The sequence below is a fragment of the Pelodiscus sinensis genome, chromosome 2, assembly GCF_049634645.1.
Source record: "Pelodiscus sinensis isolate JC-2024 chromosome 2, ASM4963464v1, whole genome shotgun sequence".
In the NCBI taxonomy this organism is placed as follows: domain Eukaryota; kingdom Metazoa; phylum Chordata; order Testudines; family Trionychidae; genus Pelodiscus; species Pelodiscus sinensis.
This window is the reverse complement of record NC_134712.1, coordinates 87473439-87500281: the sequence shown is the minus strand read 5'-3', so window position 1 is coordinate 87500281 and position 26843 is coordinate 87473439. Positions and strand designations below refer to the sequence as shown.

The following is a 26843-nucleotide window of genomic DNA, read 5'->3' as shown; positions in this document are numbered from 1 at the left end:
CCAGCCAGCAACCAACTAACCCTCTTCCAGCCCTGCCCCCCAGCCAGGGCAGCATTCCCCCTTCCTTTATTCCTCTCCATGGGGGGTATCTGGTTCAACAGGTTTGGCATCACCTTTGCATAGTGAGGTTTTCCCTGCTGGGTCTTGCTCCAGACAGCAGAGGTCACCACAGCCCAGCAAGTACCCCCACTACGTCACAGTACCCAAAGGAGTTGACATGGCATATAAATGTCAAAGAGCTCAGAGCAGTTGACCAGGTGTGCAGTGTTCCTTCCACAACTAGAGGGCTCTGTGGTTCAGGTGTTGACAAACAACATGGCCTCCATGTTCTACATTAATAGGAGAAGCACATTCTTCAGCCCTCTGTCAAGAGCCCTGATACAACAAGGCTGTGTCTACATTGGCATGATCTTGCGCCAAAGCTTTTGTGCAAAAACATGCTGCCAGTCTACACTGGTGAGGAGTTCTTATGCAAGAACACTGACATTCTAATGTGTGAAATCAGTGCTTCTTGCACAAGAACTCTGATGCTCCCGCTCAGGAATAAGCCCTCTTGCGCAACTGTTCTTGTGCAAGAGGCCAGTGTAGACAGGCAACATGAATTTCTTGCACAAGAAAGCCCAATGGCTAAAATGGTCATCAGAGCTTTCTTGCGCAAGAGAGCGTCTACACTGGCACAGATGCTCTTGCACAAAAGCACATCTCTTGCACAAAGGCACATGCCAGTGTAGATACTCTCTTGTGCAAATACTTTAACGCAAGAACTCTTGCGTTACAGAGTATTTGTGCAAGATCATGCCAATGTAGACGCAGCCCAAGTGTGATCCACCTTACTGGTTCACTTTCCTGGTGTCACAGTAGGTCCCTGGTATTACAATGCTTATGGGGCTTCCCTTGTAACTACTGGGAGTTCTCAGGTTACTATCATTTAAACCTTGAGTTACATGCAGTTCATATATTAAATAAGTCATAGGAGAAACCACATAGCTGACTGAATAGGAGTGTGAAATTTGATTAGAAAGGGTTGTATGGATCCAAAGTGCAACTCTGTAACAGTATGGAAATCTTCACATAACCCCTAATTTTACATTTTTGCAAACCTTCTAACATACAAATGCTATGGGTAATATTTCCTTTATATTTAAATTACATTTGTTCAGCAACATAATAGCTTCTTCTGCCTCCCAACTTGAGCAATATATCTTTCAATACACAAAGCCTTCTAATTTCATGTTCTACAGGGAACAATCCTGTATTGACAGAGACTTAGATTGGGTGATGACTGAAAGAGTTTTTTCTATTTCTGACATGCATAAAAGTTACTTATTTGCCCTGTTGCAGAGTGTATCTCTTCCCCCTAGTGTTCTAACAGAGAGGAATATATGCAAAATAGGTTGAACTACAGGGCGGAGGCCTTGGTAGTTCTTACAGTAACTGGCCTCAAATCAAGTCCTTCTCACCTATGACACTAAACCAAGACACACAATAACTGCCCCTTTTCTTTATATGCTTTACAGAGCAATTAAATAGTTACTCATGATGATATTTTAAATTATGACTAGTAAATGTCCCATTAAGATGAACGGGAACATTATCTGTAAGTGATATTTAATGTTTTATGCTGTCTCTAGAGAAGACATCACTGCCTTGAATTGCAGTTCATATCTTGAAGGTTTTTTATTCCAATTATAATTAGGGAGAAGTTAGCGAAAATAGTGCAGGTCCTAAATGAGGAAGGAAAGCAATATGGACTGATTATGAATACAGCCACTCCTCAACTTATGAACACACCGACTTACGACCAACCTCCCATTAACCCCATTATAATATTTTCGAGTTGAGATCTATGTATGTCAAGTTTTTCGAACAGCGCGGGCAGGGCGTTTAAGGGTATTTCTGACTTATGACCAAATTGAGTTATGACCAGGTGTTCAGAATGTAACCCGTTCATAAGTCGGGGACTGCCTGTATAGCTAAAACGAAGACAATTGTATTTGGAGATAAGGAAATAGGAAGGAAGATCAGTGTAGATGGTATCGAACTAGAGAACGTAGAGAAGTTCATGTATCTGGGGAGCAACATGACATATGATCTAGACTGTAAGAAGGAAATAGTGACTAGAATAGCAAAAGCAAGAGCGAGTTTGAAGGTGATGGATAAGATCTGGAAAAGTAAAGCAATTAGCTTAGGAACGAAGCTGAGTGTCTTGAAAACGTGTATTTAGCAGCATGTTGTATGGATGTGAGACATGGGTGATAATGAAAGATTCAAAAGAGAAGGATATTGACATTCGAGAGGAGTTGTTATAGAAAGATCCTGAGAATAGGATGGATGCAGAAGGTCACCAATGAGGAATTATATAGGAAGATACAACCGAAAGAGAACCTAATGCAGAAGGTTATACAATGGAAATTACAGCTATTTGGGCATATCTGCAGAATGAACGGAAGGGACCTCGAGAGATCATCGAGTCCAGTCCCTTACCCTCATGGCAAGACCAAATACTGTCTAGATAGACATTTATCTAACCTACTCTTAAATATCTCTGGAGATGGAGATTCCATAATCTCCCTGGGCAATTTATTCCAGTGTTTGACTACCCCGACAGTTAGGAACTTTTTCCTAATGTCCAACCTAAACCTCCCTTGCTGCAGTTTAAGCCCATTGTTTCTTGTTCTAGCCTCAGAGGCCAAAATGAACAAGTTTTCTCCCTCCTCCTTATGACACCCTTTTTAGATACCTAGGAGATACAGTAGATTGGTGCGGAGCTAGTCTACAGAAACTAAGCTACTCCACACTGGCCAGGGAAAGATGGAAGGAAATAGTGAGGGAGGCATTGGAAACCAACGGGCATTGAGCCCATGGTTGTTGATGTTGATGATGATGAAATAAGGAAATGTTACAATACTGGAGCATTCTCCCCTCCCTCCCAAAAAAAGTACCATCTTCCAGTGCCGGGATGAACCAAATTCAACTGCCGTTGATTTATATTCCTTACTTTTGATCTCTTCTTTTTTGTTATATAAAATTTTATTTTTACAGCAACCTTCCGTTCCCCTTTAAATCAGGTAGTTTATTTTAACCACCACAACCTTCTTTCTCATTTGTGGATTATGGCTTTTGGGACCCTATTCCTAATTATCATTTAAAATGCTCTAATTGAATTTGTTCTCCCATCTGACGTGGGTTCATAATTATTTTCAGCTTTGTGAAATCGACCCTTTTAAAAAACCCTGTATATTAAAGCACACCGTGTTACTGGGCTGGATTGTATTCTGCTTGCACATTATAAATATGATCAAGTCAGGGGAGCTCTGTCACATGTATAGCTGCTCCGTGATGGTGATTTCCACTGTTTGTTTTGGTTTTTTAAAATCCCTTCAGCCATCTCGCTTTAGTATTTATTGCTGAGCGGCTAGCCGGTTGCTATGGCAGCTGGATGTCGGAGTAGAAAGCGCCTGTGTCTCTCTCTCTTGCCTGTCACCCTGCTTGCACAAACAAGCGCCTCTTTGCTGTTGGCCCGCGCTGTGTGTCGCTCCCCGTTCCCATCCGTGGCTTTCTGAGCCCCTGCGTGCAAATTTGGGTCACGCGTGTCCCCGCCCGCAGCGCGGAGCTGTGCCCGGTGCCGCAAGCGCTTTAGCAAAGGAAGAGGGGGCCAGGGGCGGGCTGTAGGGGGCGGCTCGAGCTGGGTCCTGTCTCAGCCCAACCCAGTCGCCTCCTGCCAGTCACTGAGCGGCTTCCCGGGCCTCGCTTTCCCGCCGGCAGGAGGCGGTGCGGCCCAGGCGGGGAGGGGACGCCGCGGCGTTGCTATGAGCAGGCGGCCGCGCTGAGGGGCTGGGGCGCTGCGGCGGCGGGTCTGGGCTCGCCGCGTGTCCGGCTGCGCGGGCTGGCGGGGCAGGGGGAGGATGGAGCCGGCGGCGCGGCCAGGACGCAGCGGGGCCCGGCCGCAGAGCGCCCGGCGGTGAGGCGCGGCAGGCGGCAGCGGAGCGGGGATGGCTCGGGCCGGGGCTGCGGCGGAGGCTCTGCCGGGAGACTGGCCCCGGGAGGACGGGGCGCGGGAGGCGCTGTCCCTGGAGGAGATCCTGAAGCTGTACAACCAGCCCATCAACGAGGAGCAGGCGTGGGCTGTGTGCTACCAGTGCTGCGGCTCCTTGCGGGCCCGGGGCCGCCGCCAGCCCCCCGCCGCCAGGGCCGAGGCGGCCGCCCACATCCGCATCTGGAAGGACGGAGCCGTCACCCTGGAGCCTCCCAGCGAGGCTCCCCCTCCGGCTGCAGGTAAGTGCGACGGGCTCAGGCTGCTCCCCGCCCTCCGCAACCCAGAGCCCCGAGTCAGGGGCTCGGCTCCCGCCGGGGGCTCCCCCCCGCAGCCGAGTCTGAGCCTCGTGTCCGGGCTTGGGGCATCCCCCCCCCGTTCCCCACCGCTGTATGGACCTGGGGCTCCCATCCTGTTATCTGGCCCTTCGCCGCCGCCCCTGCCTCACGGCCCCGCACCGACATGAATCCGGAGTCTCTTCTCAGGGCAATGCTATTCCGTGCACATTGTGTATAAATCCCCTTCCCCAGAACCCGTCCGCCCGCGGACTTGGTGGATTCATCTCCTGACCCCCCCCCCCTCGGAGTGTGAATCCCGCCGTGCATGGGTGTGACTCCCCTCTCCCCCCGTAATAAATTGCTGCATTAAATTCGGGGTTGGGATCTCCCATGTTGTGTCCTATTCCTACTGCATATCTTCCTCCCCCCGCTGCATCATGGTTGGTGTGTAGACGCGCAGCACAGAGCCCGCAGGATGGCAGAGAATTTATAGTGGGACCGCTCGGTGAGGCAGGGCGGGGGCGTGTTGCACTTTAGAAGGTATCAGAGCAAATCGGACTCTGTAGGTTTCTTTGCGAGAGCTTGCCGAGTGCACTGCTGCATGCCTCTATCCAAGCTGGAATAACCAACAATGCCCGAGGTACACAAAGGTGTGCGCGTTGATTTGGAGAGCTCCGGCTCCTCCTTCAATCAGAATCCTTCCTTTTGGTGAGAGAAGGAACCTGGATAAGGGGAATAAGTGAAAGATGCCCATGTTGGTCAGCTTGACAGGGAGGGCGCTGCACAGCAAAACAAAGAGAACAGCTGTTAGAAAAACCGTGCACATTGTTCCGAAGAACTGAATGTTGGGGGGAGGTATTAACAATGTGTGCCTTCTTTTGTGCCATTTAGTATCCACAAAGAAAAAAACAGTACATTTTTCCCGGAGATCAAGTTAACAGAGGCATGTAGTGATTAAGGAGAAATATTATAGCATGTATACAATTAAGTATTTATTATATATTTTCTATATCCAGGGTTGAACATACAGGCTCTGATATGTATTTATTTTAAATGTATACAAACAGATCTTTATATTTAATATTTTGTAATGGAGTATAATTATAATCTATCTATAATATATATTTTAGGTATGAGTAATATAATACCTTATTATAAGTATATATAAGATATACTCATGAAGTACATGCTTACATTATCTCTCCCAAAACATTTTCTAAGAAAGATTAGCACCTTAGAAGAGGTACCAGAAATAGATTGATGTTATAGATAAGTATGCTAACATTAGCTAAATAGCAAAACCAATATATATTGGCCAGAGAAGTAGTAACACAATGAGGTGTTTTAAAGTTTACAGAAAAATGTATTTTCAATTGTAATGAAAAAGGAGAGTGCATTCCCAGTCTATGGAGTTTCAAAGCTCATGTTCATAAATGGAAAAAAAACCCAGTAAGCTCCTTTTATGTAAACAAAGTATGGTTTCTACATGAAATGTAAAACCATAAATATGAAGGATATAAAAGTGAAGCAGACCACACAGAAAATAGACCACTAAAGTCCACATCATAGTAAGAGTAAATGTCAACAGAATTCCTTAACAGGAATCAAGATTTGAAAGATGATGTGAAACAGAAGATTATATAACGTCTTCAAAATGGGAGAGACGTAAATTAAGCATTTTAGAACATGAATACCAAGTCTGGCATTATGAATTAATGAAGTCTTTTAATAGATGTGTCTGGGAAAACAGTGACAGAGAATTATAGTAATCCTGACCGGAGCTAATGAGGGTGCATAACAATATCAAAATACATACAGTGAAAAATAGGTCATAATCTTGTGATGAGTCTAATGGAAATTGCAATTTAAAAGTGACCTGGAATGCTTTTTAAATACATTTTCTAAAAGTCTGATATTACATCAATTGAAAAATGTACACATCTCCTAGCCAGTGGGACAACAACTCCACAACAGGCCCTTGCATGTTGCAGCAGGTATACAAGAAGAGAGCTATGTATTGCAGAAGCACATTTTACTTCTAATATTTTCAATCAGCAACAGAGTTTTTTCAGAAAATGTATTAACTTGGTATATCTCTCTTGTTTTTGTTGATACTTCCTTTCCTTTTCTGGCTTCACTCCAGTTTCTTTTTTCTTTCTTATAACAGGTCATCATTTCCTTAGCTGTTGTCAATAAATCCCTGTCTAGGCTAGGATTAACATGTGATTCAAAGCTCAGGTTCCTTTCTAGACTTTAATTTGACCAGTTTAGCTCATGTTAAATGCAGTGTGCCTTGTCTACACTGGACTTCTAAAATGTATTGCTTAGCTAATATTATACTTTAAATCCTAGGGTAGACAAGGCTTAGTTGTTGTTTTTTCCTTTTGTCCATCGGAGTCTTTTATTAAGGTCTTGGAAATCTTACTATACACCTAAAAGCCAGAGGGGCAAACCCATTAACCACAGATTGGTATAAAAGATTGGATGGAGGAGGGGGCCAAGAGACAGTGCTTCCTCCTCTGCACAGCAAAGAAAAAGAGAAAAGATACTGGGATTCCTACTACAATGCTGTTCCTAATCCCTGCTCATAGGCTTCATTTTTTGTATCGGCCTCCAGGTGGTAAATTTGATCTGATAAATTTGATAAATTTGCATCTGATAAATTTGCATCCTCCACTCAACACTACCCACAGCTGCTGAAAGGGATTAACATTGTCTGTGTTGTTCCTTCCCACCCTATATCCTCCTGACAGCTATAATATTTTGAGGGTGGTTTTGCAAAATATACTTCTTGCTCAGCTTTCTGGATTCTACCAAGTTATCTTGACAGTGTTCATTCTTCTTCACTGCTGTTCTCTCAGCTTCTGTTTTCAGGTCCTCTTACGTAGGGTAGGTGTAATGCTTCTAGCCCATAGCTTTCCTAAGAAGCAGTAGCATGAAATCAACCTGATTCTAGCTTTTAATTGCTATTAACCAGAAGATTGTGAGTAGCAATGAGAATGACAAGAATCATAGTTTCACTTGGTTGTGGCTTCGGAAACAATGAGTAGCAGAGGCACTGGAGCTATGTCTGCAGATTTAGGAAGATCACTGAATTAGTTTGTGTTTGGAAGGTTCAACCAAAGTTATCATCACAAATATAAGGACTAGAACTTAATTACTTTTAAAATACCGCCCCCTCCCCAAGATTCTGAAGAAATTGGTGGTACTTTCCCAGAACAGCTTCCTGTGAGTGGATTTTTCAAACCCTGATTTACATTATTATGGGAATACACTGGTATTTTTGAATTTACAAATACATAGATTTTAAAATGAAACTGAGCTAGTTCATATTTTAAAAACCCCAACAAAATAGCTGAGTTCATTGTTTTGTTCCTCCTGCAGAAATTGATGGCATTATAACAAGTTCAGATGAGCATATAGGGGTCTGATCCAAAGCTCAGTGAAATGACTTGTATCCTTTCCATTGACTTAAATTGGATCAAGCCCAGGGTCACATACCATAAAGAGCTCTGTAAAGACATCAGTTTATGCAGAAGAAATAACCGTCAAGTTAAGTCCTGCGAGGACTGACATGAAAGAGAAAACAATTCTTAAATATTTCGTTTTATCTGTACATTATGTTAATTATTAGGATCCTACATTTAAAAAACATTTTAAATATGTTTTTTATTAAATTTGTAATGAAGGGCAGCAAAGATACTCTAAATTAAAGTGCTAGTCCACCCTACTTATCTGTATACCTGCGGGACATATGGAGCTCAGAAGCTTGTTTTTTGCACCAAGCTTTATTTTTCTATAGTAATATACACAAGCATATATGATTCTAGGTTTATTGTACAGGTGTAAGTTATCAAAAGAAGTAAATATTTTGTGTTGGTTGCTGGTTTTGTACACAATTGAATCCTGTTTGTATGGGCAAATAAAGGAGTCCCCTGAGAATGAAATCTTGGTGTAGTGAATATTCAGGCTTTGTTTAGGATTGTGAAGGAGGATGTGATCAGTCATGCCTGTCAGTGTAGCCTATGTTAATGAACAGTAAATGAAGAGATAAAGCAGTATTACAGAACTTGCCTTAGAACTGCACCTGACCATCTTCAGAGTATATTGCAAATCTAATTTTGCTAGAGCTGAAGATGGGTAAGAAATAAACATTTTACATATAACTGGAATGACCTAGAAGAAATGAAGCACTGAATGCACTGTAACTATCTTACTGTGAATCATAATTACTCTATCTGGTATGTAAGTACTATAGATATGTGGTTCTTATATAGAATTGCAGAAAGGAAGAAAGGTGTAAAGTACATTTAACTCAAGTGACTTGTCCAGGGTTACTTGTGTTTTATGAAAAATTAATTTACAGCAGCACTTGATAAAATTTCAGTGCAGAAAAAAACAAAATATCTCTATGAGGTTAGATCAGTATTTCTCCATCTTTTTGATACCAGTGGCTGGCTTGCTGTCTTCATAAGCTGTATCGTTGAGAAACATTGAGTTAGAACATTTTGGTGTAGAGATTTGGTTTTATTATATAAATGCCATTGTGAATAAGTATTTCATATATATTATTTAAACCACAAGCATATAGTTGAGCTCACAGTAATATGACTACAAAACTGACATTAAATCATTGGTAATGTATTCAACAGCGCTTGAGGGTTTGTCTACACTTCCACTTTACTTCACTATAAGTTTCTTGCTCAGGGTTGTGAAAAAACAACCCTCCCAACGACAGGAATTTTACAGAACTCTTCCAATGTAAACAGGCTTCTGATGCTTGGAGTGTTGTTCCCAGTGCTATTAGCTACTCCCCTCATGGACGTGGTTTACTTAGAGTTCTGGGGAAAAGTTTCTCCCAGCGTTGGTGCCATGACCACGCTGCTGCATTAAAGTGCTGCTGTACCTGTGTTTTAAATTTAGCAGTGTAGACAATTCCAGAGTTGTAAAAAATAAGGCTACTTCTCAGAAATAAGATTGTTGCTGTAAACAATCTGCCAAATTTTAGTTGGGAAAAGCTCTAGCTTACGTGTTCCTTACATGTATAAGAAAATCTTTAGGATGGAAAAGTATACACAGAAAACTGAATTTCCTTTACAAGCTCTCTAAGGACCAAATGTAATACCAATATACATCCGTATATAGGTTTCTGTTAACATCAGCAGGGATTAGATTAAGCTCCTAAAGAGGAGGGATGGCTTTGAGGAATTGTGGAGGCTACAACCTCCACAATTTGAAAATCTCACAAGGGCAGTCTCCGGCTGTCAAGTATAAGAGCTGTCCTATCCACAGTGCTCCTTGGCCTTCTCTTTCTCTGCTGAGAGCTTCGCTTACCAAAGAACTGTGATGTCAGTAGCTGTTCTTTTCCATCATTCTCCATCTCCCACACCCATCCCAAGTAGAAGATGAAGGGGGGAATTACTGCTGGTTTGATCAGCATTAATTATAATGCAGATTTTCTACTCAAAATCTTCCACTAGTTGATGGGACTGTAGCATAAAGCATGTGTGCTCCTTACCTCTCCCCAAAAAGCATTTGAAGAGCATTGACTACAGAGTGGCTTTCACAGACTCCCAGAGTGGGGATACAGCATACTATAGAAGAATGGTTTTTGCTGTTCTGTCAATTGTGTAGGACCTTTCATGTTCTTCTTACACCCTTTGTGTGCATCTATATTGGAAAGGAGTATATGGGGCCTGTTAACTTCAGATTTAGTTCATAAGTGACAAGAAATGCTTCTCGTTTATCAGTCTTCCAGAAAACATTGTTTAGAAAAATATGCGCAGGGTTGGTGGTTTTTTTTAAAGAAAGGAAAATATGTATGAGGGCATTATATCTCTAGTATTATTGATCCTTTGAAAGAAAATGTTGTGACACATTGCTATTTCCTGCAATATTTTGAACAAACTTTCTTTATTTAAACTTTACAAAATTAAGCTTAAGTATTTTAGGAGCCGTCTGTGTTAAAATGCAAATATTTAGAATTGTAGTGGAATTGTATGGAATTCTTTAAGGAGGAAGATAGGATTAATGCAAACTCTGGGAGATGTTAGGAACTTCAGAAGACTTTTTGAGTCTATACGTATAAAGTAGATTTCCTAGGAAATATTGGTGGTATAAAGGCAATGCAAATTGAACACCTGGAATCTATCCATTTGAAGCTGTAGAGTCAACAGAGCTTGTGGTCTGGCTGATAACATTTTCAGGGTATCTTCAAAGAACCTAATCAGATAAATTAGTGGTTCACAGATTCATGTGTGGTTACTGTTCTGGGCAAAAAGGTGCTATGAACTCAAAACCACAGGGACACCTGTGTGGGGGTTTTTGAAGAACAGCTTACTTACCAGAGCCCATGCTGGAGTTACAGGGGTCATCTCTGGTAAGCTTACGAGCATGTGTGCATGTCTATTTGTAATTTTTAGCATGTTTTCTGTGTATTGCTTTTACCGTAAGAATAAAATATGCTTGCTTAGAAAGAACTGTTTGGTGACTTGTAACTGGGACAATTATATTGTACATAGTCTCTTCAGAGAAAAGTGAAGTATCCTTGCTTAGGCAGATTGGTTTTCTGCTGGAAATAACCCACAGAAAGCAGAGAACTGTCACCCTGGAACTGTCCTGGTCACAAGAGACAGATGCTGGTCTCCATCCAGGAGCGGTAATAGTGGGAAATCTAGAAGCCTAGATAGGGTGCCCTTTTGGAACTATATAAGGAGAGTAGGGGTCCCAGTTCAAGACAACTATGCAAATGCATCAGAATAGCCTTGAATTCCCAGTTTTTGGTTTTAAAATGTGTTGCTTTTAATATTTAAAAGTTTGTATTTTTCAAGAAACTAGTACTCCTTATGAGCTAACATTAATGTTTCATTTTCTCTTGGATTTTTTTATTTTAACATACCCAGAAATGTAACTTACTGCTGTTTAATATAATAAAGTTTGGTATCCTTGACTCTCATTGTTACGTGTAGTCCTTAGCATGTTGGAAGAGTGGACAGATAAGAATGGAAAGCATAATTTTATATCAGCTAATGGGCTAAGGTGGAACTGTAACAGGCACTAGTCAGTTAAGAAGAAGGGAAAACAGTTAATATTTCTTCCTGTCCACTTCTTTTGCTAAGGTGTGAAAGAGGTATCATGAAGCATTGGCTTTTGCCATTAGTGTAGTTATTCTAGTAAACCCCTTTCATTCTAATCATGGTTTACATGGATGCACTTTCTGCAGTAAGAGTTCACACCAGTCAAGTGCACCTACATTGATAGCTAAAGACTGTAGTGTAGACAAGACTGGAGAAGGAGATAACAAATAAGCAAAGGGGGGGGGACTCTTATGGTAAGGAAGAAGTGTATTGTCAAAAGACATCTTGTAATGTGCCAACACATTATATATGCAAGAAGCCTGATAAAAATAGACTGTGACCTTGAAGTACATATACCCCGGGGAAGGTAACCAAAATGCTGTGGGGTGACAAATCAATGAGGGAATGAGGGCTAAATAGTGAACAAATGAGATTTTAAGCAAGCTCAAATGAAAATAGAAAGACAAGGAATAGCTTTAGGTGTTAGGGAAGTAGGAATTGTAGGATTCAGACACTGTGGGTATGTCTAGACTGCTTCCCTCTGTCGGCAGAGGGATGCAGATTAGGCAGGTCGACGTTACAAATGAGGCGGGGATTTAAATATCCCGTGCTTAATTTGCATTAAAATGGCCGCCTGTAAACCTCCTTGCAGGAGGCATAAGGGATCTGTCAAAAACGGCTTTCTTCCACTCAGAAGTAGAAATCCCCTTTTCATGGGGTGCTCCTAGGAACAAGGAGATAACAGATTTCATTGGGAAGGGCTTATTCCATGGTCTGTAATGTGTTCTTCACAGCTGTGAAATTGGTAGGGCTCAACTTATCAATCCTAGTAATGGAGCAGGACCTCACTGTGGTAAGCAATATATAAAGAAAGAACCACAATACTGTCCCTGGAGTGCCCTACTGCTCAAACCAAGACCAGCAGGGTCTGACTAGAAGTGTGTGTTTGAGTTGAAAAACAATCTGACCCCTCTGCTCCTCCTGCCTTTGGGGTCAGCATGGTGCAGCAGGGAGCTGTGGCTGGGAGGAGCCACTGTTGCACTGATCTAAAGGCAGGGGGTGGTGGAGTTGGCAGTGCTGACTCAGGTTCCAAGGGAAGGTGTGAGTAGGAAAACCTCTACCCTCATGGGTTGGATGGTCTTGGGTCTGGTTCAGGTCTGGCTTGTGTTCAGAAATTAGTATTGAGCAGATGTCTATGTCCCTGCTCCAAAAGCTCAAAATCGAAGTGAAAATAAGAAACTCCAGATGGTTGCAGACAGATGGGAGAATACCAGGAAACAAGAGACCATATTAATCAGCATGATAGTCAGCGGTCTTAGTATACCAGCAGCCTAGCCAGGAGTCTATTACTTTTTTTTATTTATTTTTTTTGTAGGCATCACTGAAATGTAGAGTTTGAAGGAGGATTAAGAGAGCTCTCTGTGGATGTTTTCAGGGAACTCTTCCTAATAGAAGGGCATCACAGGAGAAGGCAGTGAAAGGACTTGTCCAAAAACGTAAGAAATGGGTTGTGGAGGCTGGCGCTGTAGGCCGTCTAGAGGTGGTGATTAACATCTTGATAATGAATGAGAGATGAAAGAGTGAGGATTGCTTGTGAAGGGCCTTAAAATGGAGACAGGTAGCTTAAATTTGAAGTGATGATGAAATGAGAGCCAGTGAAGGGAAGCAAAGAAGCGGAGAGGGAAGCATAGTCAAAATAACAGGCAAGGAAAATGATCTTTTTAGTAGCATTCTGAATGAATATAAGGGGAACAAGATGTCATTCTTGAAGGCCAGAGAACAGGATGTTGCAGTAATTGAGGGTATGTCTATACTACATGGCTACGTCAATGGAGCCATGTAGATGAGTTTACTAGACATAGGAAAATGAAGTGTCGATTTAAATAGTCACTGCTTCATTTACATCAAAATGGCCACCGCACTGTGCTGATCAGCTGTTTGGCAGCACAGCATGGTAGTCTGGACGCTCTGCGGTCAACAATAGAAGCCTTTATCGACCGCTGTGTTATGCTTCGTGGAATGAGGTTTACCGGAGCGGTCGACAAAGGCTTCTGTTGTGGACTGCGGAGCGTCCAGACTACTGTGCTGTGCTGCCAAACAGCTGACCGGCAAAGCACGGCGGCGATTATTTAAATCGCTGCTTCATTTTCCTATGTCTAGTAAACTCATCAACATGGCTCCGTCGACAGAGCCATGTAGTCTAGATATACCCTGAAATGTGACATAGGGGAATAGAAAATTGTGAAGGATTAATCCTACAAGTTTGGGAACATAGCATAAGAAGGCTTTCTTTTATTTTTTGTAGTTTAATAACTGGGATGGGGGACTTTCTTCTTTACTTTTAGATGAATTCATGAGTTAGTGCAGGGTGATTGCCTTAGAAATGCTTATTAATTACTGTTATAATGCTTATAATAAATGCTGTCCTACTTCAGATATAGTTTCAGATTAGTCTTCTTGGCAAATATAGATAATTCAAATATGATTAAGAACGAAACATTGATTTTTTTTTTTAAGCTCAGCATGTTTTCATAGGAACAGAACAAGACAGATAATAGACTACAATTAAGAGCATGAAAAAACTAGGGTTGTAATAGTATAGTCGATTAACTGATAAGGAAAAGCTTATAGGTTAATGCTATAGACTACACGCATTTCCTCCTCACCCCTTGGCCATAATACATAAAGTGTATTAGGAGCCAGGTGGGCAGGCAGCCTGGCTCAGTTCCAACTTGTGCCGGGTCCGGGAGCTCAGACCCCTCCCCTCAGACAGGGGTGCCTGGGACTATAGATTTGTCGACAAACTGATAAAAATTCATGAGGTTAATCGACTATTCAGTTAACTGATATTTAACATCCTTAGCAAAACCAAAGCCAAATAGAGCACAAATGAAAGATTGTATTAATAAAATGATAAACTATTAAAATGAAGGCATAACGAGTAAAAAGACCCAAAAACCTGGAAAAAGTAATGAACTGACAGGATAAGTAAATATAATTATATGCTGCATGATTTTCAAACTAGCATGGTGGTAAATAGCCTCTGGTGAAATCCTGACTCCATTGAAGACAATGGCAAACAGCCCATTTACTTCAATGGAATTAGGATTTCTCCCAATAAATGTGAATGTTTTCTAAGCACCACTGAAGACATGTTTAAGTAAACCAAGATAAGTTCAGAATAAGACAGGAAGCAATTGGATGGAATTCCAAGGTTTTAAAGACATGTAATGAGACAAACACTAAGGACACATTCAAAGCACTTTTTGGGAATTGGCTATTTATTGGGAACTGGAATTAGAATAAATGCAATGTGTTTAAATGAAGAGTACCATTAAATAAAGTTATTAAATTTGTTTGATATAGAACTTGGAGGCTTTAATACTGTGCAAAGTAGGAAAGGTAATAATTTGGGAGAATATGAATAAATGTCTCAGAATGAGAAAGTTTTACTTAAGGACCAAAGACGTGACAAAGGATTGTTACAAATAAAAAGCAAACAATGATTGACTGAAAAGTCACATAGGTGTCAGTGCATTTCTGTCATTTCAGAGGTCGTCATAGTGTTGCCAACCCAAACATTCAAAAATTATGAATCATACTAAAAAAGTCATGACATTTAATAAATAACACTTTTTTGCTGCCTTTTGCTTTTTGAGTTTTGAGGTGGTGAAGCTGTATGTCCCAAAAGTGGAAATATTTCAATTTAAAAAGTCAATCTTACCTATCATACCCAAATGTGAGCCTCCTTACTGCCTGTTCCACTTAATCTCTTCTAATCTAGTCCATTCCTTTTCAGTCTCCCTTGTTTTCACCTTCTTGTTGTCCATCCCTCCATTATCTTCTGTCCCACACTTGTTCTGTATATTTTTCCATCTAGTTTCCTACCCCAGGCACATACTCACACTTTCTCTCTAGCCTATTCTCCACACACCTTCTTTTGTGTCTCAAATTTCACAGTCCTTTTCCTCTTCTGACCCTACCTCTCCTGCTATGTCCTAGACTTCCTCCTTTTCCCTCCATATTTGTCTGCCACCCCGTTTCATTCTTACTCCTGTCCTCTCATGTTCCTCTTCTGCTTGATATTGTCCAGCACCTGTAATCTCTCTTCTGGCCTGCAATAAGGGTTTAAAAGCCACCAAAAATAGTTAAGCAGCTACATTATTTATTTAACCAGTTAACCACTGGCATGGGGGGCAGTGGGTGGCGACAGGGGGCAGCATCTGTGGGTAGGTGATGGTGGTGGGGCTGCTCCTGTCAACTGCACCCTTCAGTTAACCAGTACGCATGCTGGTAAGGCTAGTGCTTACTGGGTAACCAGTTAACCTTTTATATCCTTACCCTGCAACACTGAATTCTTGGTGTTTTCAGTTTCCACAATTTTATCACAAGTTTCACAATATTTAGTGGTGGGGGTGCTCCAGTTCTTGGAATCAAATGATTACAGGCAGTCCCCGACTTACGTGGATCCGACTTACGTCGGATCCCTAGATACGAACGGGGTGAGGCAACTCCCGCACATGCGCAGCAGCATTCCCGGGGCTCGCTCACCTGGGTCCTAGGATCCTCCTCCTCCTCGGGCCGGCTCCGACTGGGGTCCCGCAGAGCTGCCGGGCAGAGGAAAAGTGCCTCCCCACGCCCGCTGCCCCCCTGCCAGCAACAGGCTGCCCCCTCCCCTGAGCAACAGGCTGCCGAACAGACAAAAGCAGCCTCTCTGCCCCTCCTCCCCTCTATACATGCCGGGCTCGGAGCGCAGCAGCGTCCCCGGGGCTCGCTCACCTGGGTCCTAGAATCCACCTCCTCCTCCTCTTCGGCCGGCTCCAACTGGCCTCTGCCTGCAGCAGCTGGCCACAGGGACAGGGATCCCGCAGAGCTGCCGGGCAGAGGAAAAGTGCCTCCCCACGCCCGCTGCCCCCCCCCCCCGCGGCCTCGCATCCTGCACGCCTCTCCCCCCCCCCCCCCCTCCCCCGCCAGCAACAGGCTGCGGAACAGCAGACAAAAGCAGCCTCTCCGCCCCTCCTCCCCCTATACATGCTGGGCTCCCTGGGCAAACAAAGACTCCACCAAAACAAACAAAGTGCTGGCCTCATTGTGTTAGCAAAAAAAGGACCCTCCTCCTAGAACCCTGGGTGGTGTGTGGAAATAAAGCTATTAGCTCAAAGCATGGTGCAGAGCTGTTTGGTATTTGATGAGTTACTCCTTTAGTCCTGAGTTTGTCACAGGGACAGAAATAGATGTGAAATCTTCTGAACAGGGGAACAGACAGCAAAACAAACATTAGAGGGGAGTTAACCTTTCCCTATGCTATCCAAAACTAAAAAAAATGTTTGGCTAGAGTTTCCCCTACAATATGTACCAGTTCCGACTTACATACAAATTCAACTTAAGAACAAACCTACAGTCCCTATCTTGTACGTAACCCGGGGACTGCCTGTACATCATAAACTTAATTTAAAAAAAAAAGAAATTTCTTAGCTTTATGGTTTGAGAGAGAAACTTGAAAATGTGACCAGTGCACGCACTAAAGGCTCAAAAATCAAAGGCAAACCGAATATTGTATTTCTAAAATCTCACTATGTATTTTTGGGGCTTGACTCTTGGCATCTAAACACTCTGGGATTAACAAAACTAAGTCTGTTCCCTGATTACAAGATTGCTCAGCACTTCTCTTCCATCCGTCTGCCTGGTACTGCCATCTGTCCTCAGGGCAGCCTGAATTCAGCCATAATAGAAACAGTGGGAATTGTTTCCCATCTTTACTGTGGGACAGCCTCACTCTCACAAGCAGAATAGCGAGGAAATTGCAGCCAACTTCAGTGAGGACAAACTGGGCGTCAGCCCAATTGGTAATAACGGGAGATGGCAGCTATAGAGAATGAGGGAAAACAAATACGAGAAATTGTGAAGTTAGACTAAATATGTATTTTCCCCTTTGTATTTAGTTAATCAGAGGTCATCCTCAGGTAGCACTTAATATCCCTGGATTGTCTTATTTAAAAAAAAAATCTTGAGTGGTACCTGAGAGATACTGAAGGCAGATTTTTATTGACCCCTAACTTCATCTGTCGTCTCGAATGTTACTGAGTTACTTTCACCTGTTAATCACAGACTTGCATGTTAGGCAGTTCATTGCACATCATGCTGTATGCTCTGCTGGTTTCACTCCATTGTTTGAAGAACAATTTTTTCCCACATTAACTGTTTCTGAATATAATTATCTACTCTAGGTATACACTTATTTTACACTGTAAAAAAGTAGGCTTAGTACATAAGCAGCAAATTAATGAAGCGCTGAAAATGAGTTTAGATACATTGCTAGGTAAGGAGTTGCCACAGTTACAATTGTTATTCTGTGTGGGTTTTCTAAAATCACATCATCTATTAATTACTGAGGCCCTTAACCTATAGTGAACTTTGTTCAGACAGACCTTTGCATTTGTATGAAGCTCACTGCCAGATCAGAGCCTAAAACTGCAATTTATATGTGTGAAAGGAGGCAAGGAAGAGATTCTAGAATTACAAACTGCCCAGCTGTGGCAGTAGCATTTACTGTTAACACAACAGCCATGCAGCATGGTGTCAAGATTTAAGAGAAAACTTGTATTTTAGTAATTTCTGGGAATAGCAGAGCACAGATGATTTTGTAAACATCTTATAAACATCTCAGGCTTGGTCTACATTACAGCCTTAGATCGACGTAAGGCTTATTATGTCAGCATCTGCATTACAGCCTTGATCCTGCCGATGTAAGAGTCTTATTAACACCAACACAGTAACTTCACCACAAGTGGAGCAGGATTTATGTCAGTATATATAGTGATGATCTATTAGCTGTCATTCTTGTCAATTTTGCAGGCTCTCGGTTGCTGGTTTCTTGCTTCCTGCCAGGAGCATGGCAGTTGACCAGACTCTGGGTGCAGATGTGCCTGCTGGAAACCTGTCTGTCCCCCCCAGGCTCTTAACTCCCAGCTTTGAGCATAGCAGCCCACCAGACTCCAGGTGTGGATCTCCCTGCTGGGAGCTCTGCTGCAACCCAATGCTCTTGGATACCTGCTCCCCATTGGGAGCATGGATGCCCAGGTGACGAACTCCTCAGCTGCTATGCTTCCAGTCAGGAGAGAAGTGTCTGGGACAGGGAGAGACAACTGGGCTTCCAGCAGGGAGGTCTTGAAATTTTAGCGTTTACACACGGGGAGAGGCAGGTGGGAGCCTGTGCTTGTGGGGAGCTGGATTAAAAGCTGGCTCCCTGCGAGCACTGACTCCCACCTGCTCCTGTCCCCTGCTGCTTCTGTGGGCGGCAGTAAGGTGGTGAACAGGTGGCTCCACAGAGCTGGCATGTGTGGAATCCCAGCTTAAAAGTCACCTCCTGCCTCCCCTCACCTTTGCTGCCTCTGATACAGAGGCAGCAAGGGGAGAGGAGTGAATGTAGTTGATAGGAATAACCAATAAGCCCACGCTTATTGGTTAATTGTGTAGTTGACTACATGTTGACATCCTAACTTTCAATGGGGAATTACTGCCAGGAACCCATGATAACAATAAGGCAATGCTCTGTGGTAAATACCACAAATAAAATATGAAGACATGTTTTAGCATTATTATCCAACATAAGCTAATTTCATGTATTTTAGATGATAATATAATGATACAAGATGCCTTGAAGCTGTGTTGCTATTGATGATATGCAAATTTGAATCTGAAGATTTTATTCCATAATAAACATATTTGAGAGGAGGAACAGATCAGCATAGAACAGAACTGAATTTCATGCTGACAAATATTATAAACAGTGAACACAAGTGGTACATTAGCACAACAGCAGATAACAATTCATGTTTCAGCTGACGATGCTCAGGGGATGCCGAGTACAACTAATCAGGATTATATCTTGTATGTGTAGCAAATATACCTGATACAATCTGTACAAATTTAAACAACCAATCTAGTGACTACCAAAAATAAGGTGCTTATTGGAGCTATGTATTAGAAGATGGAGCAAACCTCTACTCAGTTCTCTTTGGGATGTTCTCTGATGGGTAAAATCCTACCAAATAACAATTCATTCTGGTCAATTTCACAGTCAAAGGATTTTAAAAGTAGTACATTTTTTAATTTCAGATATTGAAATCTGAAATTTTGCTGTGTTGTTAACTGTAGATGTCCTGATCCAAAAGGTGGTTGTGCAAGGGTTGCAAGGTTATTGTGTGTGCAAGGGGGTTGTGATATTGCCACCTTGATTTCTGCATTGTTGCTGGCAGCAGCACTGTCTTCAAAATTTGACCAGAGAGTAGCTCTGGCAGGAAGCCTATTGCCAGCATAAGCACAGAAGTAACGGTGGCATGGTATGACATTACCACCCTGCCTTCTTTACTGCTGCCTTCAGGTCATGGCCAGCCATGCTGGTGAACTAAACGGCAGAGCCCCCTAAGGACTGTACAAAACAGAAGGACTCACGCTTGAGGGGAATGGGTGAGATGAGTCAGTATCCACTAGAGCACACTCCACTTCAGAGCCTGGAATGGAACCAAAGATGCTTGAGTCTCACCATTCCTCTCTTGCAGATATCCATGAACCTATTGACATAGTCTCTCTACTGCTCCTCACAGAGGATAACTACCTGCTACTACTATCAGCTATTCCATTAACTTAAGTGGCAAAGGTCTGTGGTAGATCTAAACATTTCTGCCATACTGATGAACCACGTGGTTATCTTATGTGTAAAGCCCACAGACCAAGATCATCAGCAGGTGGGATTAAACCTGGGAGCTTAGGGGCTAAAGCCATGAGACTGTATTGCATGAGCTCGCATGAGCCCAGCTGCCTTTTAGCTAAGGCTGTAAAGTGGACTTCACTTTTCCTTTCTCAGTACTTATTGGTTACATATGTAATCCCTCATGATGGACTTTCTATTTTGGTTGTTTTCACTTGTCTTTTAAAAAAACCTAGGAATTTAAACCCACAAAGCTTTGTTAAAATAAAATTATTAAGGTTGTAAAGTCAAGCATTCAAAAGTTAAGAAATACCAGGGGCCTCTAGAGTTGGTGTGAAGCTGCAATGCCTCTCTGCCTGAGTGATCCTGATCTTCCGCATATCCCCTGAAATCAGTGATTCTGGAGGTTGAATCTCTGTTTCTTGTGCAGAGGAACAAATCCTATCACCTCCTAACAGATTAAGAAAAACTCTGTGATGGGGACCTTACAGAGGTTTCTTCCTTCTGTGAGACAGTCTGGAAAAGCTGGCAACCTTTTTCTCTTCTTGATTTGTGGCCCTATAATTTTGGGTATTATTACCACAGCAAAAAGGAGCATATACAGTGAATTCCCTGTACCATATCTCATCATGTGTTAAGACTTTAATTCATCTAGGTTCCTCAACTTCGTCCATGCCACTTAAAGTTGGAGGAAAGCCACCGAAGACCCGGGGCTTGAATTCAAATATGTCCTTAAACAGATTCTTAAGAGTAATTTTCCCTCCTATCATATGTGTGGATTCTTTTGTTGTCATGCATATACAAAGGTTGACTTGCTGAGCTTGACCAACACTATTAATCTTAAAAAAAAAAAAAGAAAAGAAAAAAAAGAAAACTTAAAGACATCCAGTGGCTTTTTTTATTTATTCCCATTTTCCTTCTTACATCTAGTTGTTAGGGGGAAAAGGAGACATAATGACATATACTAACATGCTTTATTTCATGTCTGTGGAAAGTGTGTTCTTAACTACAGACAGTTATAGATTCCCTGGGCATTCTTTGTGTGGTTAACTTGACATAATTGGTAATACATGTTTTCAATATACAGTATGATCATAAGAGGAGTCACAGTTAGGGCTCGTCTACACTGGCCCCTTTTCCGGAAGGGGCATGGTAATTTTTGAGATCGTAATAGGGAAATCCGCGGGGGATTTAAATATCCCCCGCGGCATTTAAATAAAAATGTCCGCCGCTTTTTTCCGGCTTTTAGAAAAGCCGGAAAAGAGCGTCTACACTGGCCCCGATCCTCCGGAAAAAGCGCCCTTTTCCGGAGGATCTTATTCCTACTTCGATCGGGGCCAGTGTAGACGCTTTTCCGGCTTTTCTAAAAGCCGGAAAAAAGCGGCGGACATTTTTATTTAAATGCCGCGGGGGATATTTAAATCCCCCGCAGATTTCCCTATTACGATCTCAAAAATTACCATGCCCCTTCCGGAAAAGGGGCCAGTGTAGACGTAGCCATCGTGTTTCTAGCTGTCTGAATAAGGGAAGTCAGGAAAGCTGGAAAGGTTTATATCTTCTTCTTTTAGAGTTAGTGCTGCTGAAAGTCAAGGCCATGAATCAGTTTGGTTGTGTGGGTGCTATATTACCCTTCCCCCCCCCCAAAAAAAAGGCTGGAATTTTGGATTTATTGATCATTACAATGCTCATGACTTAAGCTAACAGAAATTAGACAAAATAAAAATAGCATTAGACTAATTAAATGTTGGAACATTTGATGAGAGAGGCTTATAAGTATGTTATGAAGAACAACCATAACTACTTAAAATACCTTTCTGTGCTTGAACTTCTGCATCATGCTTGTATTGATATTTATTACTCCCAAAGTAACCATATGAATAAAATTGGTGTTTTCTTATGAATGCAGTTGGGGGTTAGAGATATGGCTTAGATAGAACATGAAAAAATAGATCTTTTAATTATCTGTCTATAGCTATTTGATGTTGTTACTTGTTAAAGCTTACACAGTTTGACTGCATACATATAATGATAATATGTGCTTTGAAGCTTCATGTTTAGAAAAATAGACACTATGAAGAAAGGCTTTACATAAGAAAATTGTTTCTTTGTTCAAATTAAATACAGTAAAAGCTTTGTTACCTGAAATTCATGGGGAATGGGATATGCCAGTTAATCAAATGTGTCGATTATTCAAGCTTTACACTGATAGTTCATGAATTTTTCACCATATGCTAGCCATAGTTGCAGGATGGGTTAGGTAATTTCCGATAATAGTGTTATATGAAGAAACACAACACAAACTTTATTGCTGCAAGTTTACAAACTTGACTTCCACAGGCACTGGAAAACATCGAAAAATGATGCCAGATGGCTATCAGAATTTTTCTGGTTAACTGAAGGAGGAATTGTATTGCCATCTATGACACATGTTGGTTAACCACATTTTCAAGATATTGAAGTGCTGCATATTGAAATCTTATACTGTATATGTGATTCATAAGTAGGTAAATTAATTTAATTGATCACACATTTCAGTAGAGCAGAGAATAGGCACTCCCACACTATCATGATGGAAGAAATAGAAGTGCCTAATTAAAATACTGAAAACAGAACCGTAACTTTTTAAATACCACATTAGCTGCTGACTATTTTTAAGTTGTTCTTATTTTCCTTGATTGAAATGGAATTCAATCAGCAGACTAGAGATGCATTTTTGATCAGTTCAAATGGATCTTTACTAGACATAGCAAGCTCTCATGTAAATGAAGTAATAAGAGACTTAAATAACAGTATGATTTTGAACTGGCTGTTATCTTTTACTTTAAATCGTCTGAAAATATTTTTTTTCCTTGTAGGTAAATCAGGATGTTCAAACTGCACAGAAACAGAGGTAAGAAAAATAGCTCAAATTTTCTGTTGCGCCCCTCTTGCTACTAATTTCTCATAAGTTAAACTGCTGTATATTTTATCCCACATTTATCATTTCAAAGTCTTTCCATAAAATACAAATTGCGTATATGGTTTGTATTAATATCTACATAGCTAGGGAATACTTTGCTACAGGATATTTTGTTCTACATCCATAAAGGAAAGAAAGAAAGAAAATGGGGGAGATTATGCTGACACCATAAACTGGTTCATTTTTCAATTAATTTATGTGTTGCATAACACAGACATCTTATTTTGTATAGCTTCTTTCATAGAAATCATTTCCCATTATACTTATTTACTTGAGGTGGCTGAAAAGTGGTCATGATTTGCAGGGCCGGTCTTAAGCCGATTTGGCTGAATTGGGCCCCGGGCCTAAGGGGGCCCTGTACCCGGAAGCCGGCTCCCTCAGCTCGGCCTGCTGGGCTCCCTGCTCTTACTTGCGAATGCTGCTGGCTGCTGCTGCCGCCATGCAGGTGAGCGGGGAGATGCCCGGGCGTGATGTTATGTCACGCCCGGGATTTTGAAACTGCAGAGGTGGCGGGCCACGCGGTTTGGAGTCCAGCCTTGCAGAAGGCAAAAGGTAGGGGAGGGGGAAACTAGGGGGAGAGGTGGGAGAGGAAGAGGCTTGTGCAGAGGGGGAAGAAAGGGGAAGGTACCAAGAGACAGGGGTGCAGGAGAGACAAATCCCAGGGGGCCAAGTGCAGACAATGAGGGAAAGGGCAGGAGGGGAGGTGTCAGTGGGAGGGGGGACAGGGTGATGCTGGGAGAGGAGAAGAGAGGGGAAGGGCATTGGGGGCTAAAATGGGGGTGGGGGTGCTGGGAGAAGGCTTGAAAGAAGGGGTGTGTATGCGAAAGGTGGGGATGGAGCAAGGCATGTGTGAGGGCACAGGGGCATGAGGGAAATGGGGGCAGAGAGTGGTAAGGGGATGGGCATCAGGGAAAAAGGAGGCAGGGGCAGTGAGGGAAGGTGGAGGCACTAGGAGGGTGCAGGGCTAAGGGAAGGTGCAAGTGCCAGGAGATTCTGGGGGTGAAGCAAAAGGGCAGACATCTGCAGGGAAGGGACCAGCACCAGAGGAGAGAGGCAGGGCAGGTGTGTAGAGGGAGGTGTTAGAAGAGGGGTAGCTCACATGATCAGAGTGGGGCTACTGGAGGAATGGGCACAGGGGGGAGAGAAGGGCTGGTGGAGGGGGGCAGGTCGCAGGAGAGCTGAGGGCAGTGAGAAGGGCAGGAGTCAGGACAGCAGAGGAGGGTGAGGAGTTTTGGGGCAGCAGGTACCAGGGGAGATGATGGAGCAAGAATAGGAGACATGGCAGCAGAGAGAAAAGGGAAAGGTTTATACAATATTTATTAATAACTTGGTATGCTGCCCATGGCCAGTTTGTTTGCGCCCCGCGGAGGAGTTTGGGTTTATGTGGGGATCAACATGTGGCTAGTGAGAGGGAGCCAAACCAAAAAAGTAGTCAGTGGAAAGAATTCATATTGTAATGTATGAATCCTGGTAACCCATCTCAAATATGAAAAACTAGGTTGATACCTGTTCATATCAGGAGCTGTTGAATTCAGTTCACCATTTGCAGTATCTCATTAGGATGTTTAGTGGAGAAGATATTGTTGTTTTTATTAATTTATACTGTGGGCAAAGTATGGGCTCACAAGAATTCCTCCATTGTTTTACCACGAGTCTCAAAACATTTGGTGTTTTTTCTAAAGGCCTGGAGTCAATTGATTATGTAGAAATCTCAGCTTTCATTTAAAAAAAGTTCTCTATACTTGAGGGCCTTCCAGCTAAGGAGGAAAGCTTTAAAACATGAACCCTAAATACTCAAGAAACAAAAGGCCAATACAAATCCAACATGTTTTATTTAAAAAAAAATCATATGATTTGTAGACCAGCCTCATAACTTTGTGTAGGCGTTCCTTGTGATTTTTGGGTTGGCAATACTGCTCTTTGATTGGTGAATTTAGAGAGGTCTCTCCCTTCAGTTTTCCTTTCCATCCTCCTTTTTTGTCACAGGTCATCAGAGAATCATAGAGACAATGGAGAGTAGGGTGAGTCCATGACTATGATTAATGACTGGTCAGGGTGACTAACTATTATCAGCCAGTGGTCTGAATGAGCTGTCTACTGCCATCTGTTAATCAACTGTAGGAAAAGGCCTCACGAGCAGACCTTATTTATATAGACAACCTACTTTGCCACAGAGATCCGTAGACACACTTGCTGTGTCAAGGTGATCAATTTGGGCTCTTTTGGGTTGAAATTCACTTAAGACTTGGAGCTCGGAGAATGAAATGTTGTTATCCATGTTGTATGATTAAAAGGTTAAAGACCTGAACTTAATACGACCTGGCTTAGGGTCTACCATAACTTGAACACTAAGTAGAGGATAGTAAGTCACATCTAACTGAAAGTCACAGAAGATGGAAACAGGTTTTATTTCTGGTGGCGTAAAGTCTATTTAGGAGTCCTCAATTATATCTGACACTTTATATCCAGTGTTTAAAGGCAGAGCTGACTAGAATCAATTGAAAGTCCTTGTCTTGTCTCAGTGATCGCTTGAGCAAAAATCATTGATAAAATCTTGTGTAGACTGACCTTGGACTCAACGTGCAGGCAGTGTGTTGAAGAGCAGTGCAAAGGAGGCACTGGTGGTGAGGTACCATATTACCTAGTGAAATCATTGGTGCTGAAATCACTGGCTGGAATTTGACCACAGAACTGACACTTTCTTAACAAAGACTCCATTTTTGCTATTTAAAAAGTAAATCAATGTAACAAAAAACTGCAACGCTCTCTGGTAACTTTTTAAAAATCAAACTTTAAACTTTATTGAAAAAATTGGATAGTTTGCAATTGAAAATATTTGACCTACACTTAAGGCAACTGATTTAATTTTGTGTAAAATTTTGCATAATAAAGGATGGCATTTTTTTTTAAATGTTCAACTAAATTGGTATACATTTTGATCAGATCTACATCTGATGTGATATTTGTGTGTGGTGTGGTTTGTTTGTTTTTTGCGCTCAACAAAAAATCCTGGGGGGGGGAGCCGCCAAAACGGTTCGAATCGGGCCCCGCGCTTCCTAAATCTGGCCCTGATAATTTGCACGCTGACTGCATGAGCTGAAGTAATTCAAGGTAGCCTGATGATTCTTGACACTCAGTTTGTCAAGTTGGGAGCAAAATATTCAGACTATTCCTGCAAGGTGATCATATTTGTGCGAACAAAGTTCTCATGATTTGTAATGTTCTTTTTAAAATTTCCCTTTCAGGGGAAAAGTAGCAATGGAAAATATTTGTGAAAAATGATCACTAAGTATTCTGTGCCTAGAAAATACGTTCTGTGCTGTCTGGTGGTTACATTACATTAGGAAACTGGCAAGGGCTGCATTGGTATTACCAATAGTGCTGGTAAATAAACAGATACTTCAGTATACACAGGACCCATATGAGTTGGAACAAGTTATTTTGGTCAGTGTATCAACAGATTTGTGTGTAACCATTTTGTTGACTTGTGACTGATGAGATTACAGAACTACTTGTTCTTTCAGATGAATGTCAATAACGGTTATGAATTTTCATTATAAAGGCTTGTTTAGGAGTTTAGAAATAGACAAACAAGCATTTATATGGCTCCGGCCTTTTATGGAATAATACATAATCTACTTACAGGTGATTAATAGTATTAAACCATGCAAAGCATTCCTCTCAACTAAGTAAACAGCATATTGATTAGAAGCAATCATAATTTTCTAATCTGTGCCCAGTGTCAAATAAACAAAATAAATAAAATGTCTTTAAAGGTTGCTTAAAA

At 42.0% G+C, this 26843-nt stretch overlaps 1 protein-coding gene across 1 annotated transcript in view; it reads left to right on the top strand.

The window, feature by feature from the left end:
* The first annotated feature begins 3660 nt into the window (after positions 1 to 3660).
* The window catches only part of SPIRE1 (spire type actin nucleation factor 1), a 199450-nt gene continuing 176267 nt past the window's right edge, over positions 3661 to 26843 (top strand). Inside the window, exons 1-2 of the mRNA XM_075921001.1 lie at positions 3661 to 4275; positions 22953 to 22987. Coding sequence (XP_075777116.1) covers positions 3993 to 4275; positions 22953 to 22987 — 318 coding nt within the window. The 5' untranslated portion in view covers positions 3661 to 3992. The remainder of the gene's footprint in view (positions 4276 to 22952; positions 22988 to 26843) is intronic.